The 15,160-nt window shown below is 40.2% G+C and overlaps 1 protein-coding gene across 1 annotated transcript in view; it reads left to right on the plus strand.

The window, feature by feature from the left end:
- Positions 1-15,160, plus strand: part of LOC124805683 (lipase 3-like) — a 78,417-nt gene that overhangs the window by 54,438 nt on the left and 8,819 nt on the right. Inside the window, exons 5-6 of the mRNA XM_047266251.1 lie at positions 3,132-3,290; positions 13,730-13,814. Of these exons, the coding sequence (XP_047122207.1) occupies positions 3,132-3,290; positions 13,730-13,814 (244 nt within the window). The remainder of the gene's footprint in view (positions 1-3,131; positions 3,291-13,729; positions 13,815-15,160) is intronic.

The following is a 15,160-nucleotide window of genomic DNA, read 5'->3' on the forward strand; positions in this document are numbered from 1 at the left end:
AAATTAGCCAAATGTTGTGTGTGGAGTTTGGTGTCTCATTGTTCTGAAACATGGACAGTCAGACAGAACGAACAAAAATATTTAGAAAGTTTTTAATGTCGTTATGGAGGAGAATGGAGAAAGAGAAATGAATCAACAGAGTGCAGAAATGAGGAGGCGCTGAATGGGGAAAGATAGGAGAGGAACTTCGTGAGGATGATACAGAAGAGGAAAACATCTTTCATGAGGCACATATTATGAAGGAACTGTTTACTACAGAGAATCATGGAGGGAAAAACAGAAGCAAAACAAGGGAGAGGAAGAAGGTTTGGAATGCTAACAAATATGAAGACAGGAAGAAGTTACAAGCAAATGAAGGAGGACGCTCAAGACTGAGAAATATGGAGGACCTCCAGTTGTTATCTATCCGAGCATAGATTTATTCAAAGAAGAAGAAGAACTTTCCTATCATAGGTGGAAACTATTGGAGGATACAGAATTTCTCTCATTTACGCGCTTGCACAGCCACAGTTTGCAAATTTTTGTTTACTATCGTATAGCAAAGTAAAATACTCATAATGTTGAGTTCATACTTCTATTTGAATTTGCGTGAATTATGACGTTGTTAATATAATTCTTAAATCAATTATGTACCACATTTTCTTCTCAATTTTTTGAATGGTTGTTTTTTGCACATGTTTCATTTCTTTGAGTTGCAGTTGCTTGGAAGTTAGCTTAAGGAGTGTACTTATCTTTGATGTAAACAAGCTATTATTATTATTGTTATTATATTTTGTTGTTATTAATATTAAAATCTAGTCATCTGTGGAACTTTATTAGTTGGAGTTCATCTGTGATACTGTAGATGGAGTGATGGCGAGTTTTAATTTGGGGATATGTGTTTGTATGTGTGTGTGTGTGTGTGTGTGTGTGTGTGTGAGAGAGAGAGAGAGAGAGAGAGAGAGAGAGAGAGAGAGTTTGTGGGGGGGAGGGGGGGGCGGACAGTAACAAACTGCTCTCCCCCTCATCCCATCCAGAACCGAACCCTGGGTTTCAAATCTGAAGAGTCAGCAGAGATCCATGTATAGGGGTTGTCTTCTGTACCCATAACGAGAGGTGGATCTGAATTCCACGACTGTCCCTAACAGCCAGAAAGGGAAATAAATGTACTTATATCATGGACGACAATTGCTTACAGAGCTCAAAAGTGCCTGATGAAGGGGTTCTATTGTATTTTTACTGACCATTTATTGGATGCTGTAGATTCAACGTAGTGTCTTTTCGACAACAGGATATATGTCAGCTTGAATGAATAAATAAGTGTATCATCAAGAAAACAGTATTTGCAATCTAACATGTAGCATTAGAAGTTACAAAATTCTATTTGCCGGTGATGTTGTTGAATACAGGAAGTTCCAACACAAAAAATTGTAGTGAAAGTCAGGATATCGACGTTTGGTGCAATGGAGCAACAGTTGACCCTTACCACAAACACTCATAATACGTTACTCTTAAATTGGCAGAGCGAGCCGTTATTGTAAGGTCAGATGGTCCAAGATCAGCTACTGTAACAATTAATGTACGTTAAATGTCTTTGTAGAAACATTAAACCGCCATTCAGTTGCAAATTGGAAGTTTTATTAGCACGCTTTTACAATGGTTTCAACGTATATGCATATACGAGCCCCTGCCTCACGGCTTGCCCTCTTATGCATTTGACTTGTATATCACACACCTCCTACACGTCCTCCCTCCTCTGTGTCCACTTCATCAACTATATGTCTATCTCCTCCTCCGCACTTTCTCTGTCTCTTCAACTCCTCCTCCCCCTCTCTTTCTCCATCTTCTCTGCCCCCTCTCTCCTTCTCTCCTCTCTCCAACCATATCTTCCTCCCCCTTCCTCTGTCCACGTCCTCCTCCCCCTGTTTATCTTCTCCTCCTTCCCTTCCTTTCACACCTATCCACTTCACCACTACAGCTTCCATCTGCCTCCTGCATCTCCCTCTCCTCCTCTCTCTATTCATCCCTTTCTACCCCCCCCCCCCCCGCCCGCCCTATCCACACCAACCTGCCCCCTCTCTCTGTTAATCTATCCTCTACGCATCTTAACCTTTCCAGCTGTGCCCGTCTGCATGTGTAGCCCTGAAAAACAGGATGATAAAGCATGGAAACCTGTATTTCTGGGCCTTGAATACCTTTTTCCCCCTAATGCAAAGGCTGACATGCAAGGCAGGTCGATAAAGCACGCCAATACTGCTCCAGCACTGCATGTCTGCTGTGCACAGCAGCCATATACACCGCTGGATGGAAAACTGTTTCCTGTTCCTGATATTTAGGCTGCTCTGGAAAGCAAGTCGATTATACAGCCTATGTCTATTCAGCTTTGCCATGTAGGATAGACTATGTAGCAGTGGCTGAAAAACCAAATTTTTGCCCATAGCAAACCACGTTTTTGGTGCTAGGAGGCTATAAAACCCCACAGTACTGATACTCATGCAGTTTGTTGTCTGGGTGCAAAATTTTGGTGAAATCTATCCAACAGTTTGGGATCAGATCCAAGACACACATCCTTGCATGCTGCTTTATATATACATAGGAGGGCATATAGACAGAGAGTGTCAACAAATTAATCTAAATGGAATAAGCACTCGAGCTGTCAGCCTCAGTTGTGTGTACTTTGACATCTACCAAATACTAATTTGAGGATATATTTGTAAAATATTCTGTTCATGTAAAATATATCCTGAAGTCAGTGGTTGATAGCTATTGCGAAATTCAGTTTACCATACTATCATAGCACCTCAAAATTTCACCAATAACTTCAGTTGTGTCTTGCACAATGGGTCATTATTTACATAAATATTCCAGCACCGATATTATTTTAAAATATTTTTTTTCAAGAATATTCTAGGCTTTCATTAAACGATATTTCATTTGTGACTATTGAAAATGACTAAAAGGCAGTACTATAAAAGCTTCACTTGCATTTATTTCAGTAGTGTCTTGCACAATGAGTAGATATCTGCACAAATATTCCACTACCAATATTATGTTAACATCAGTTTTATAGAGTATTTATAGTTAATTAACAGTGACTATTTAAAAGACAATACCATAAAAGCCTCACTTATCTGCACTTTCTCTGATTTCAGTTTCTCGCCGGCTTAATAGGCATGAACGAGTTTCTGCCGAACAGTGAGCTGATGCAGCTGGTGGGAGATATAATGTGCCAAGATGGAGCCTTCACGCAGGACATATGCAGCAACGTAATTTTCCTTCTTGGAGGCTACAATGAGGCTGAGTTGAACACGGTGAGTTCTAATGTGACACCTTGACCTCAACCATATTATCTCTGACAACGAAGTCAGTCATGTATTAATGCGTCAAAACTTTGCAGTATTCACTTTGGGAATGGCTACATCATACCCAACTGCAAGATAGGAGGAAGGGCAGCATCAGACCTAAATATTAAATCAGTTTATTGCATATCGAATTCAATAGCTATCTGCAGTGCAATTGCACTGTAAGGTAAAGCCTTAACTACGAAGCTATGCTGTAATTTATAAGAATATTTATGCCCCAGAAAACAAATTGGGAATGCGATCTGACCACAAATGTTTAACTAAATAGTCATAACATGCACACTTGCTTAATGCAGGCACAACAAAAATTAATTTTCCATAGCTAGATATTTAAAAATCAAACAACAGATAATCATTCATCAAGAACCTGTCGAAAAGTTGTATAACGTGTATGCCTTCAGGTTATAGCAAAAAGTAATGCAATGAAGATGACCGCTTCTATCCGTAATCACTGAATTTGGAAAGAATTTTTATTCAAACACATCATTTAACCATATAGACCAGAATATATAAAGCGGTAGGGAGTGCGTGGAGAGTGTCTAAGGTGCTGGACCAGTAAAATCTTGATTAAGTTTAACAAACTTTATTTACAAAAACCCAAACGGCAATTTTAGCCAACATATAAATATCAAAATTTCGTGGAAGCTTTTCCCAAAATATGATTTAATCATCCAAAACTTTAACAATATAGACGTTACAAGACATACATAAATGTTTGAATTAATTCAGAAGTTGTTACAACTGTGAACTACCCAACACACAGTCAATTTCAGGCAATTACTGGAACATGTGAATAGCTTTATACAAGCGATTACTATAGTGGTGAGGGGCCCATTAAAAACAGACATTTTTTAACTGGTCACATAAAATTTTAAAGAGAATGAAATGACCTTTCTAATAATCCACCATATTAAATTTTAAAGCAGACCAGAAACAAAACATGTGCGCTCACAATTGTTTTACAACAGGCAAAAAGTAGCAAATGATGAAATTGGTCTTTTAAAATAAACAGCGATACAACTTTTTTGCAGCTGTCGTATGGTTAATGGTGGAACAATGTCACCACAAAAAGCTTGTTTAAGCAGCCAAAATAGCAAGTAGTGGTATTAATCCTAACAGTTCCACCATATTACGCGGCCTTTAACAAGACCATTTACAAGAGAAAACCGCTCCCAGCGGCACTGACAAAGTAAGTGGCCGTTAACCTTAACCTCAAGGAATACACAAACTTGTACTATGACGCCAAAATGAACTCTACACAAGTCAATATGTACAGAAAACTTACAAAGCGTTAGAAGAGGGACTAACACCTAAACTTCGTAACCTAAAGATAGAAATGAGCCTAAATCAGGTTTACCAAGAGCAGATAAATGAAAGACAGTTCAGTACAGATGCCTTAATTTGAATCAACAGTGGGAGCGATCAATGCCACGAAGCAGTCGTTCGACAAAATAACTCTTACTCACTGACTTCATAAACGATTAGACGGAAACTTGATAAACAAGGGGTGAGAATAGACACACGGAACACATGACGTTTTCTCTTAACTTAAACAAGTAATAGGTATAATAGTTAACTGACAGTAAGAACAGTTACGTTTTAACCTGTAAGGTATACCAATATTAGAATGCAGTACATTCAAGGTATACACCACCAAGCTTACCAATCAACCTTGACGACATAAATCTTTAAGCTTGTAGCTTTAATGGCCATGCACAACAGTCTATTGCGTGTTACCAGTCAAAGGCTGCATTTCATTACACTTTCTTATACACAACAGAAATGAGCTCGGTGACAGCCTGAAATTCACAGATTTCAATTAGATAATTTGTAGTTAAATAAAACTTCAATGAATCAGTGCAAAACCTCACTCACAAGAAGGCATGTCGCGTGACCTGAGCGAACAGATGGATTGCAAAATAACTAAATCTTCAGCCACTTGCTCATTAATCTTGAACATGACAATGAATAACATGTATTGACGCGTGTAATAAGACAAGGCACTCGCTACAGCTAACAGTCCATTCACTGTCCCCCAATTAGCCTCTAGGTAACATTGGTGGTGAGTCACAGTCCACACAGACTCTTGAAGTCCCCAAAAAAGCAGCTCATCGTTATTTCGGGAAGTGTCAGTTAGCTAAGGTGATGCCCTTCCAACGGTTGAGTGTTCAGTCACTTTCGAAGAGCAAATTCTGTAATGGCACGCACTGGCCTTGATCACAGCTGCTATAATTCCACTACGTTCGGCCATGGTCCAAATAAACGTGTCGATCATAGTCGTGAACACCAAGTGTTGTCTCCCTGTGTCAGGCTGCACACTTCATTCGTCATGGAACCACAACTTCCACCTCTCATACGGCTCTTGCCTGCCTCTAAGCACGTTACCGATGTGGCCTCGCCGCGCGGGATTAGCCGAGCGGTCGAGGGCGCTGCAGTCATGGACTGTGCGGATGGTCTCGGTGGAGGTTCGAGTCCACCCTTGGGCATGTGTGTGTGTGTTTGTCCTTAGGATAATTTTGGTTAAGTAGTGTGTAAGCATAGGGACTGATGACCTTAGCAGTTAAGTCCCATAACATTTCACACACATTTGAACATTTTTGATGTGGCCTGCGCATGGCTGAATACAGTTTAAGAACAAAATATCCGCATCCTATGGCAGGTAAAGAGCCGCTCCGTATCATGTATCACATGTTTCACAGAACATCTCACTAATATGCCAGACATCACTAGTCTTCCAGAACAGCATCCACCAACTTAATCTTCCTCTTCTGTAAACTTACCCACGCACACAATAGAATTTTTACGCAATGGTAGCATATGATTAATTCATTTAATGGTTAATACCATATCTGATCACAGATGAGAAGAGATCTGGAGGAGTGCGCGTGAATTAGATGGAAGCACAGGAGTATCTAACTAAACTGTATACAATAATGAAATAGATGGCTTGGGTTGAACGAAATAACGCAGAGAGTCTCAAACAGTACATGATTCTCAAAGTCCACAAGCATTCTCCATGTAGCTGATACAATTACTTTTTCTCGCACACAATACAAAGTTACATATTATCAATAAACGACATATAGCAAAACAGCGAATCGTTTGTAATGTATGAGCGGGTATTATGTTTGAATCTACCACGAGACGAAATGAAAAGATAGCACTCGATCCTATAATCAGCTTCCATTTCACGAAAAGTGAGTAAACTATTAATATTTGTTTCACCAAGCGGAAGGATACCACGGCAAGTTCTGCACGCATAATGATCACACAGTTGTGCAAATAATTAGAATGCACGACTGAATTGGCCTATACGTCGCCTATTAGATGCCATGACTATAACTGAAAAGATGTCACGCAATACCTTCAAGTCATCACCATTGTAGAAACTCCGAAACAGGTCACGTCAACACCAGACAAAGCAAGAAGAAGAATAGAGCAGACTGTCGCCCCAGTGCAGAATACAGACACAAAATCCCGATAAACTCATTCGAAAATATATTGTCTCGTGGTCCACGCTCCCGAACACTTCCCATTGGCTTAGCGTCAATTAGGTGTCCAAAGATACGATGTACATCAGTGGAGGGGCAGCATTCATCTCACGCTAGGTGAGGGGAACCTACATCGTAGTGACGTAACGCTACGTCATCATGACGTAAATAAACCTAAATCGACTTCAAGAGTACGTATATCGATCCTTGCAGTTGTACTGCAGAGGTTGCACCGATAACGTGAAAGCTAAATGTAAATACATGTGTAGAAACCAAGTTATAACAGTTGCGTGGTATGTTCAGCCCAGTTGAATTAGTTATTAAGCTGGAATCCTAACAATTTTGGATGTTATTGTGTGTTTCTCGAACATAATGAATGTCTGAGCGAAGGAACCATAACGAAAGTAAAAAAGAAACGCTTGCAGTCATTTTTTTTTTAAATCCGATGAATCATCCATAAATCATGTGGACAGAAACATGAAATAATTAATTATTAAGCTGTAATCCAAAGAATTTGGGATGTTATTGGGTATTTCATGAACATAACGAAAGTCAAAAATAGCTTGTAGTCATTTTAAAAAATCCCATGAATCGTGAATGATTTTGTCGACAGAAACGTGAAATAATTAATTATTAAGCTCTAATCCCAAGAATGTGGGATGTTATTGTGTGTTTCATGAACATAACGAATATCTGAACGAAGGACCCATAACCACAACGTAAGTCAAAAAAAGCAAGTAGTCATTTTTTTAAAAAAATCCGATTAATTGTGCATAAATCATGTGGACTGAAACCTGAAATAGGGAGAAATTAAAGTGTTTCGTATTTTTATAATAGCCAATGAATTGTACATAATTCTTCTGGGCAGAAACGTTAAACCAAGAAATTAATGTGGTTCCAAAGATAATTCCGAATGTTGCTGGAATTTACTTTTGCCTTCATGTTGCAGATCAACTCAGAAAATTTTTCTCTTCAGAAATAAACTATTGCTGGGAATTATAATGTATAATGTAACCTGTTTATAACAAATGTAATTATTTTTCTTTATACGCTGTATACTGTGAAAAAACAATGATTTTCGCCTATAATCGTTACTCACATTTTAATATTTAAACAGTATCAACTGTAAAAAAGTAAGTTTCCTAGTAGTTGCCAAATGATGGCGAACACTGACTGTCACAATATGTGAGCTACTTGACAAAATAACCACAACAGCCCACAGTTTTTAGTAGCACTAAGTGATGTTTCATATGCGATGGTGGAATACTGTGTTTATTTATTCTCTTAACAAACAGGATTTAAATTTGAGGGGTGTTTGGCATGATTACTATAACTATTTCCATATTGCCTAAGATTCATACAAAAAGTAGCTGAAAATGGCGTCAGCACTCACTGCTTTCAGTTGCTTAAAGTGCTGGTAAATGTGACATGCATGTCATTGTTTTTTCACAGTATACAACGTATAAAGAAAAATAATCACGTGTTACAACAGATCAGTACATTATAATCATCAGCAATAAATTATTTCTGAAGAGCAAAAGTTTCTGTACTGATCTACAGCATGAAGGCAAAATTAAAATTCCAGCAATATTCGGAATTACATTTGGAACCACATTAATTTCTCGGTTTAACGATTCTGCCCAGAAGAATTATGTACAATCCATTGGTTTTTATAAAAATACGAAACACTTTAATTTCTCCCTATTTCACGTTTCTATCCACATGATTTATGCACAATTAATCGGATTTTTTTTAAAAATGCTCACTCACTTTTTTGACTTTCTTTGTGGTTATGGTTCCTTCTTTCAGACATTCATTACATCAAGAAACACACAATAACATTCAAAATTGTTGAGATTACAGCTTAATAAGTAATTCAACTGGGATGAGCATACCACACAACTGCTGTCACTTCGTTTGTACACGCCTTTTTAGGTTTATTTATGTCACGATGCCGTAGCGTTACGTCACTATGACATAGGGTTCTCCTCACCTAGCGTGAGATGAATGCTACCTTCAGTAGAGGGACAAAGAGATCGCTCAAACAGCTTGTTTTGACCTATGGAACCGATCATAGTATAAACATGCAGAGCACTGCAAAGATAAACTCGCGATTTAAGAAAAGTAAAAATACTGTGGACAAAAAATTGAAAGTGCAAAGCAGTGTGCAACTCTCAAAAAGAAGGAACATTAAATTAGACTAATTTACTCACAATGAAATATTTAAAAAATATTGTTTCATTATTGCAAATTAGCTCCCACTTCGAAGAATTCAGTTGTAAGTAGGATTATAATATTAATGGCAAACCTTGGGGCAGAGGAAATATATAAAACTGAAAGATCAAATTTCCTGCGTTTGCGTATTTATGAGAAGTCAAATTGGAAATCACATATTGTAGATCTCATTTGTTCTATGTGTTATTTGTATTTCACTAATCAGAGTATTAAAAAGTTGACTTTTTTTGTACACTTCAGTTCATTAGTGACATACTGGATAACTGTTTTGGTTAGTTCTACACACTAACGGAGAAAAGCTCTGTTAAGGACAATGTCTGGTGTCCGTCCTCAGACCACAGACAGGGACTTTTAAAAAGCTGGGCATAGAATCGATGGCCTCGCAATGAATTTACTCTCTTGTGAACTTTCTTGCAAAGAAACAGTCACCATTTAAAAGTAATAGTATAATTCAGAAATACACCGACGGAAAAGAAATTGCAACACCAAGAAGGAGTTCAGTTGCGTACACGGAAGTTGGTAGTCGGGTTTCAACAGCTCAAAGATGATGTCTAATCCGGTTTGCGCCAGTCGCATGAGAGTGGCACTGGTAGCGCCATTGTGAGGATGCAAATGAGATCTGATTTAAACACCCGCTGTAGCGCTCGTGAGCTGTAGTTACCTTTGAGACTGGGCATGGTGCGTTGACGTTAGCCAAGAATGCGTTCAAGGCGCCATTATCGTCACCTCGATGAGTTCGAACGAGGTCGTGTTACAGGGCTAAGAGAAGCTGGATGTTCCTCCTGTGATACTGCGGAAAGAGTTGGCAGGAATGTAGCCACTGTACATGTTTGCTGGCAGCGGTGGTCGCGAGAATGTACGATCACAAGAGGACCAGGGCTCCAGCAGGCTACGTGGCACTACCGAAGGGAAGACCGTCGTGTTCAGCGTATGCCTGTGGCAGTAATTTGTTCAGCAGTTGGCACCACAGTCACATAACGAACTGATGGAAATCGGTTACTTCAAAGATAGCTCCGAGCCTACAACCTGGAGCGTGCATTCCACTGCCCCAGACCACCGCCATTTGCGACTTCATCGGAGGGCAGGGTGGACGTCTGGTGTGTTCCCTGATGAAAGCTGGTTCTGCCTCGGTGCCAGTAATGTCCGTGTGTCGGTTAGGAGAAGGCCAGTTGGGGGTCTACAACCAACGTGTCTGCGTGCTAGTCTCACTGGACTTACACCTGGAGTTACGAGCGGGGGTACGATTTCTACATAAGCATCTCGTGTTACCGCACGCGCCCCTACTACAAATTTGTACGTCAGTCTGGTGATTCTACATGTAGTGCTGCCACTCATGAACAGCATTCCAGGTGTGTTTTTCAACAGGGTGTCGCTCGCCTACACACCACTGCTCTAACCCAACAGGCTCTACAAGTGTCGGCGTATTTCCTTGGTCTGCTCGTTCATCAGCTCTGTCTCTAATCTAGCACATCATCAGACCTCAACTCCAGCGTCATTCACCAACAACATAAACCGTCCCTCTATTAACTTCCCAAGCCCTACAAACATGTAACTCCGTCCCACAAACTGACATCTGGCACCCGTACAACTCAATGCATGCTCGTTTGAATGCTTGTATTCAACATTCAACACCGCTTATTAACGTGCCAGCATTTCAAATTTCCAATGACTTGACTCACACTTACATTAACCCGTGATTTCGAAACATTAATCACTTAAACATGTTATGTAAACAAAAATATTCGCGAAAGTTCATTACTCTAGGTTAATTATTTTCTGACGTTGATTTTTTTCTGTCACTGTATAACACTAGGAACAAAAATTATTTTCACTACTCACAACTTCAACCTTCTCTTGGAGAGAAATAAGCAAAGCATTTCCCTTACGAATTTCGGCAGACATTTTTCATTCTCTGATGGATGTTGACCGGTGTTTGTCCATCGGCAGCCAAGAAAAGAATAGCAGCGAGTTAGTTTTCTTTCGATGCATTTGTTAATAATGTCGACATAGTTCACGTTGCCACATTTACCGCACGCATATCGGAAAGACACGTATCTCACACTAATCACTTGCCTACACGTCGATGCTTATATAACCACATCAGGATCTCGCTACGTTTCACATATGCTGGAGCAACGCCCTCGAACAGAAACTTTTGGATTGCTCCTTATATATTACATTTGGAAACATACTGACACGTTTCACATCATACTAAACAAGTATCACTAGCTCAGTAAGTATTTAGGCTAATTTGTGTCATCCTTTAATTCCTAAAATTTTAAATAATACGGATGTGTAATATTATGAGATAGTTAGCCGTGAAAGACAATCACGACCGAGATAAGGCATTACAAATGCTAATATCATCATCCACACATGTAGATTAAGGCCAGAGGGTGGTTATGATTAACGTTTAAAAGCCCTCCAAGCGACTTAGATGACGCTGAGACAAGTACTTTAATGTGAGACACACAGGACAGCAAATATAGGAAAATACCCTAAAAATGGGTGGCAAATGTTGAAAATGTGACGACGCCAGATGACGTACTTCGCCGCACGTGCAGCGGTTGAGCCTATCTGCCTGTGTCGCACGTAATCATCCGAACCCAAGTGAAGTACTCAAGTCGGTGTGGCTCAGGGTCTACGTGCGAGACCTTACCGCATGGGCCTCAGGGTTCGAGTCTAGCGCCTGGCAGGCAATATTTTTATCATTACGTTAAGTAATTATGTGTTCACATCGAGGTAAGATTCATTATTTTATTCACTGGTCTCGCTCTCTCCACTGGTTTATTGCAAAGCGCAGTACAAGAGAAACCTACCGAAGTGAGCAACAGTTAAATGAGTATCAGCCATTACCAGTAAAAGATCTACGTTTACTTTGCTAAATAAAGTCTGTAAACAAAGAAAGAAGGGACAAAAGAAACAAACTCAAAATAAGAACATCAAGTGATGTCACATGTTCAACATCTGTCATCCACTTTTGAGGTATTTCTCGACATCTGCGGCCCCACGTGGCTTACATTAAATTAATTGTTTCAGCGTCATATAAGTCGCTAGCCGTCAGTCAGAATCACCCTGTACATCTCGTATTGATGTAATAGTTCTTCGATTGTTTCTGGAATCCATAGTCAGTCAGTGAATGTAGTTTCCCCCTATTAACTGAAACTTTATCATTATTTTAGGTGAGACATGTATGTCCCGTTGGACTTAACATGGAATAAATTGAGAGACTGTTTTACTACGATAGGGTGTGATGATGATGAGGTCCCATACTCCGAGGAACGTAGGGGACGATGTAGAAGACCCGCACCGCTGTACTAGGCAAGGACCTAGCGCAGGTGGTTTGCCATTGCCTTCCTCTGACCGTAATGAGGATGAACGATGATGATGAAGACGACACAACAACACCCAATCATCTCGAGGCAGGGAAAATCCCTGACCCCGCGTGGAATCGAACACAGGACACCGTGCGCGGGAAGCGAGAACGCTACCGCAAGATCACGAGCCGCGGACACAATAGGCTGTAGGAAGTGTTAAATAAAGAGAATGAGCAATATTACTGCACACCGTCACGTTTTCTCCTGATCCGTTACATATCCATCCCTTCAACTGATACTTCAGCTGTATTCTTTTCAGCTATCTTCCAGGTGAACCAATAGACTCGGATAAGACGTGCGATGTGACGTACGATGTACCCTTCATCGTGCAAGGTACAGTGGCTTGCGAGGTATTACGAAAATGTTAATACCTTACGAATGCAGTGTTAGAGGTTGATGAATTGATTATTTCTGGGCGCTAGTTTAAAAATGGCCAACTAAATACAATATGGTGTACACTTCGGATGTAGCAGCATCACCAACGATGTAACGCTTTGTGTCAGATATTAAACGGATTTGATATTGTATGAATTATTTCAGACGAGCGTAAGTATGTAATAGGACGAAACCGTTTAAAAGTTGAATAGAAAAGAAGCAGATTGTCCTAATATATATATATGAAGATTGTATCTGTTGTCTCGGACATATATATATATATATATATATATATATATATATATATATATATATATATATATATATATGGCTCACCGGCCATTTGACTATCATCTTCTGTGCGGATGCACAAACAGTGCCCGAACTCTTACGGGAATCGACAGTAAAGCCGCGACTAATGAGTATGATGGGCAGGGGCACTATGAATATAGTGCGGGACAATAAGTTGCGAATGTGGGTCTCACGGGAGGCGTGCCAGAGACAAGCCCCTGCAGTCGCACTATCCTCTGTGTCCTCGGTGGCTCAGATGGATGCCGGCACGGTAGCTGAGCGTCTTCGGCCAGAGAGCTGGTTGGCCTCTGTAATAAAAAAAAACTGGGTAGAAGGATCAACAAACGAACTTGACCGGATCTCATGTGATGTCCCCAACGACCAAACACAACGCCCAAAAAAAAGAAAGATGGTTAGAGTGTCTACCATGTAAGCAGGACATCCCGGGTTCGAGTCCCGATCGGGGCACACATTTTCAGTCATCCCCGATGATTCATATCAACGCCTGTATGCCGCTAAGGGTATTCATTTCATTGTAATTTCTTTCTAAATAAAACTGTCAGAAGGTATTCTCACGTTTTCATGAACAGTGCATTGATACCATCAATTGTTGTTGCAGACCATGCTGCCAGTGATCATGGCCCATACTCCAGCGGGATCTTCAAGCAAGCAGCTCATCCACTACGGACAGGAGATACGGAGTGGTGAGTACTGTGCTTGAGGAGCAAAGATCTTCTTGTCACTGTCCGTGTTCATACGAACACTTACCCTGATGAGCCCTAGATGAACGAAGAACAATAACCCACGGTTTTGTAAATGTCATCGTGCTTGCCCTTTACTGTAAAATAATCTGTACTGCAGAGTACGGCAGATCCAGTTAAGCAGTTTTGAGGTGTTATAAAAAAGAAATTGGAGAATATAGAGAAAAGATGTTTTTATTTTCGAAGTTAGTAGTTCATATCGTTTTATATTCATTCAGTGTTCAAAATGATGACCTCAAGGTGGCGGTCGTTAGCAACAATACACTTTTGTAAATGATCTCTAAGGTTCCGAACAGCTCGTTAATACATGTCACACTCTATGGGGTCCACTTATTTAACGATCTGCTCTGGTAGAGCGTGAGAGCGACGATTAAACACATGTTCTTGAGGATCCCAGAGAAAGAAGTCACTAATGCTCAAGTCTGTTGACGGCATAAGCCACCCCACATGACCCCTCAAAGAGATCAGACATCATAGAATTATTTGTCTCTGTATAGGACGCTCAACACGAGGTCATCGTCACCTATATTCAACTTCCTGAAAGAAGTACGGGCCTATCACGCCGTGATACTGCACACCACGCCGTTAGTTTAATTTGGGGGGTCATTTTCAAGCCAGTAGTGAAAATTTTGTTTATTCACAATTCCACTGACGTGGAAATGTGCATTGCCACTATTAAAGAAAACTGCCTCTGGAGGAATCTGTGCAAGCATTTCCTCACATTTCGGCGGGTGGCGTAGTCTGCTGGGATCAATTCTTAAACGATCGCTATTTTGAAGGGATACCAATTAAAATCTAAATCCAGAATCCTTCTCGAACTACAATCTGAAATCCCCAACGCAACAACATGCCTTTGACCTGAACGTCTCGGAGATTGCTCAACTGCGGCTCCCACCAGCTGCACATTTTCTAGTATTCTTACGGATCGGCGTCGGCCATGTGTATCTCTTCTTCACAAGCGAAATTCCCCAGCGCTCCCTCCTCAGGTTTAGTGGTAAGATGGCCCAGTGGATAGCCTGTCGAAAACTGAACACAGTTCAAGCAAGGAAGAAGGTATATTTAACTCTAAAAAAAAAAAGCAAAATAGAAACAGTGAACACTCCAAGTTTAACAAGTGCAATTCGAAATAATCCAATACAGTTCCAAGGAACAATGATATACATAATCAAAATCCTAGAAGGAAACATATTCATTATTCCACATTAACGTTGTCTTTAGCAGAAAAAAGGGTGCACAATACTGCAACAAAAATTTTTGATCATTGGCACAGTGACATAAAATGTCTGACA

The sequence above is a fragment of the Schistocerca piceifrons genome, chromosome 7, assembly GCF_021461385.2.
Source record: "Schistocerca piceifrons isolate TAMUIC-IGC-003096 chromosome 7, iqSchPice1.1, whole genome shotgun sequence".
NCBI lineage: Eukaryota > Metazoa > Arthropoda > Insecta > Orthoptera > Acrididae > Schistocerca > Schistocerca piceifrons.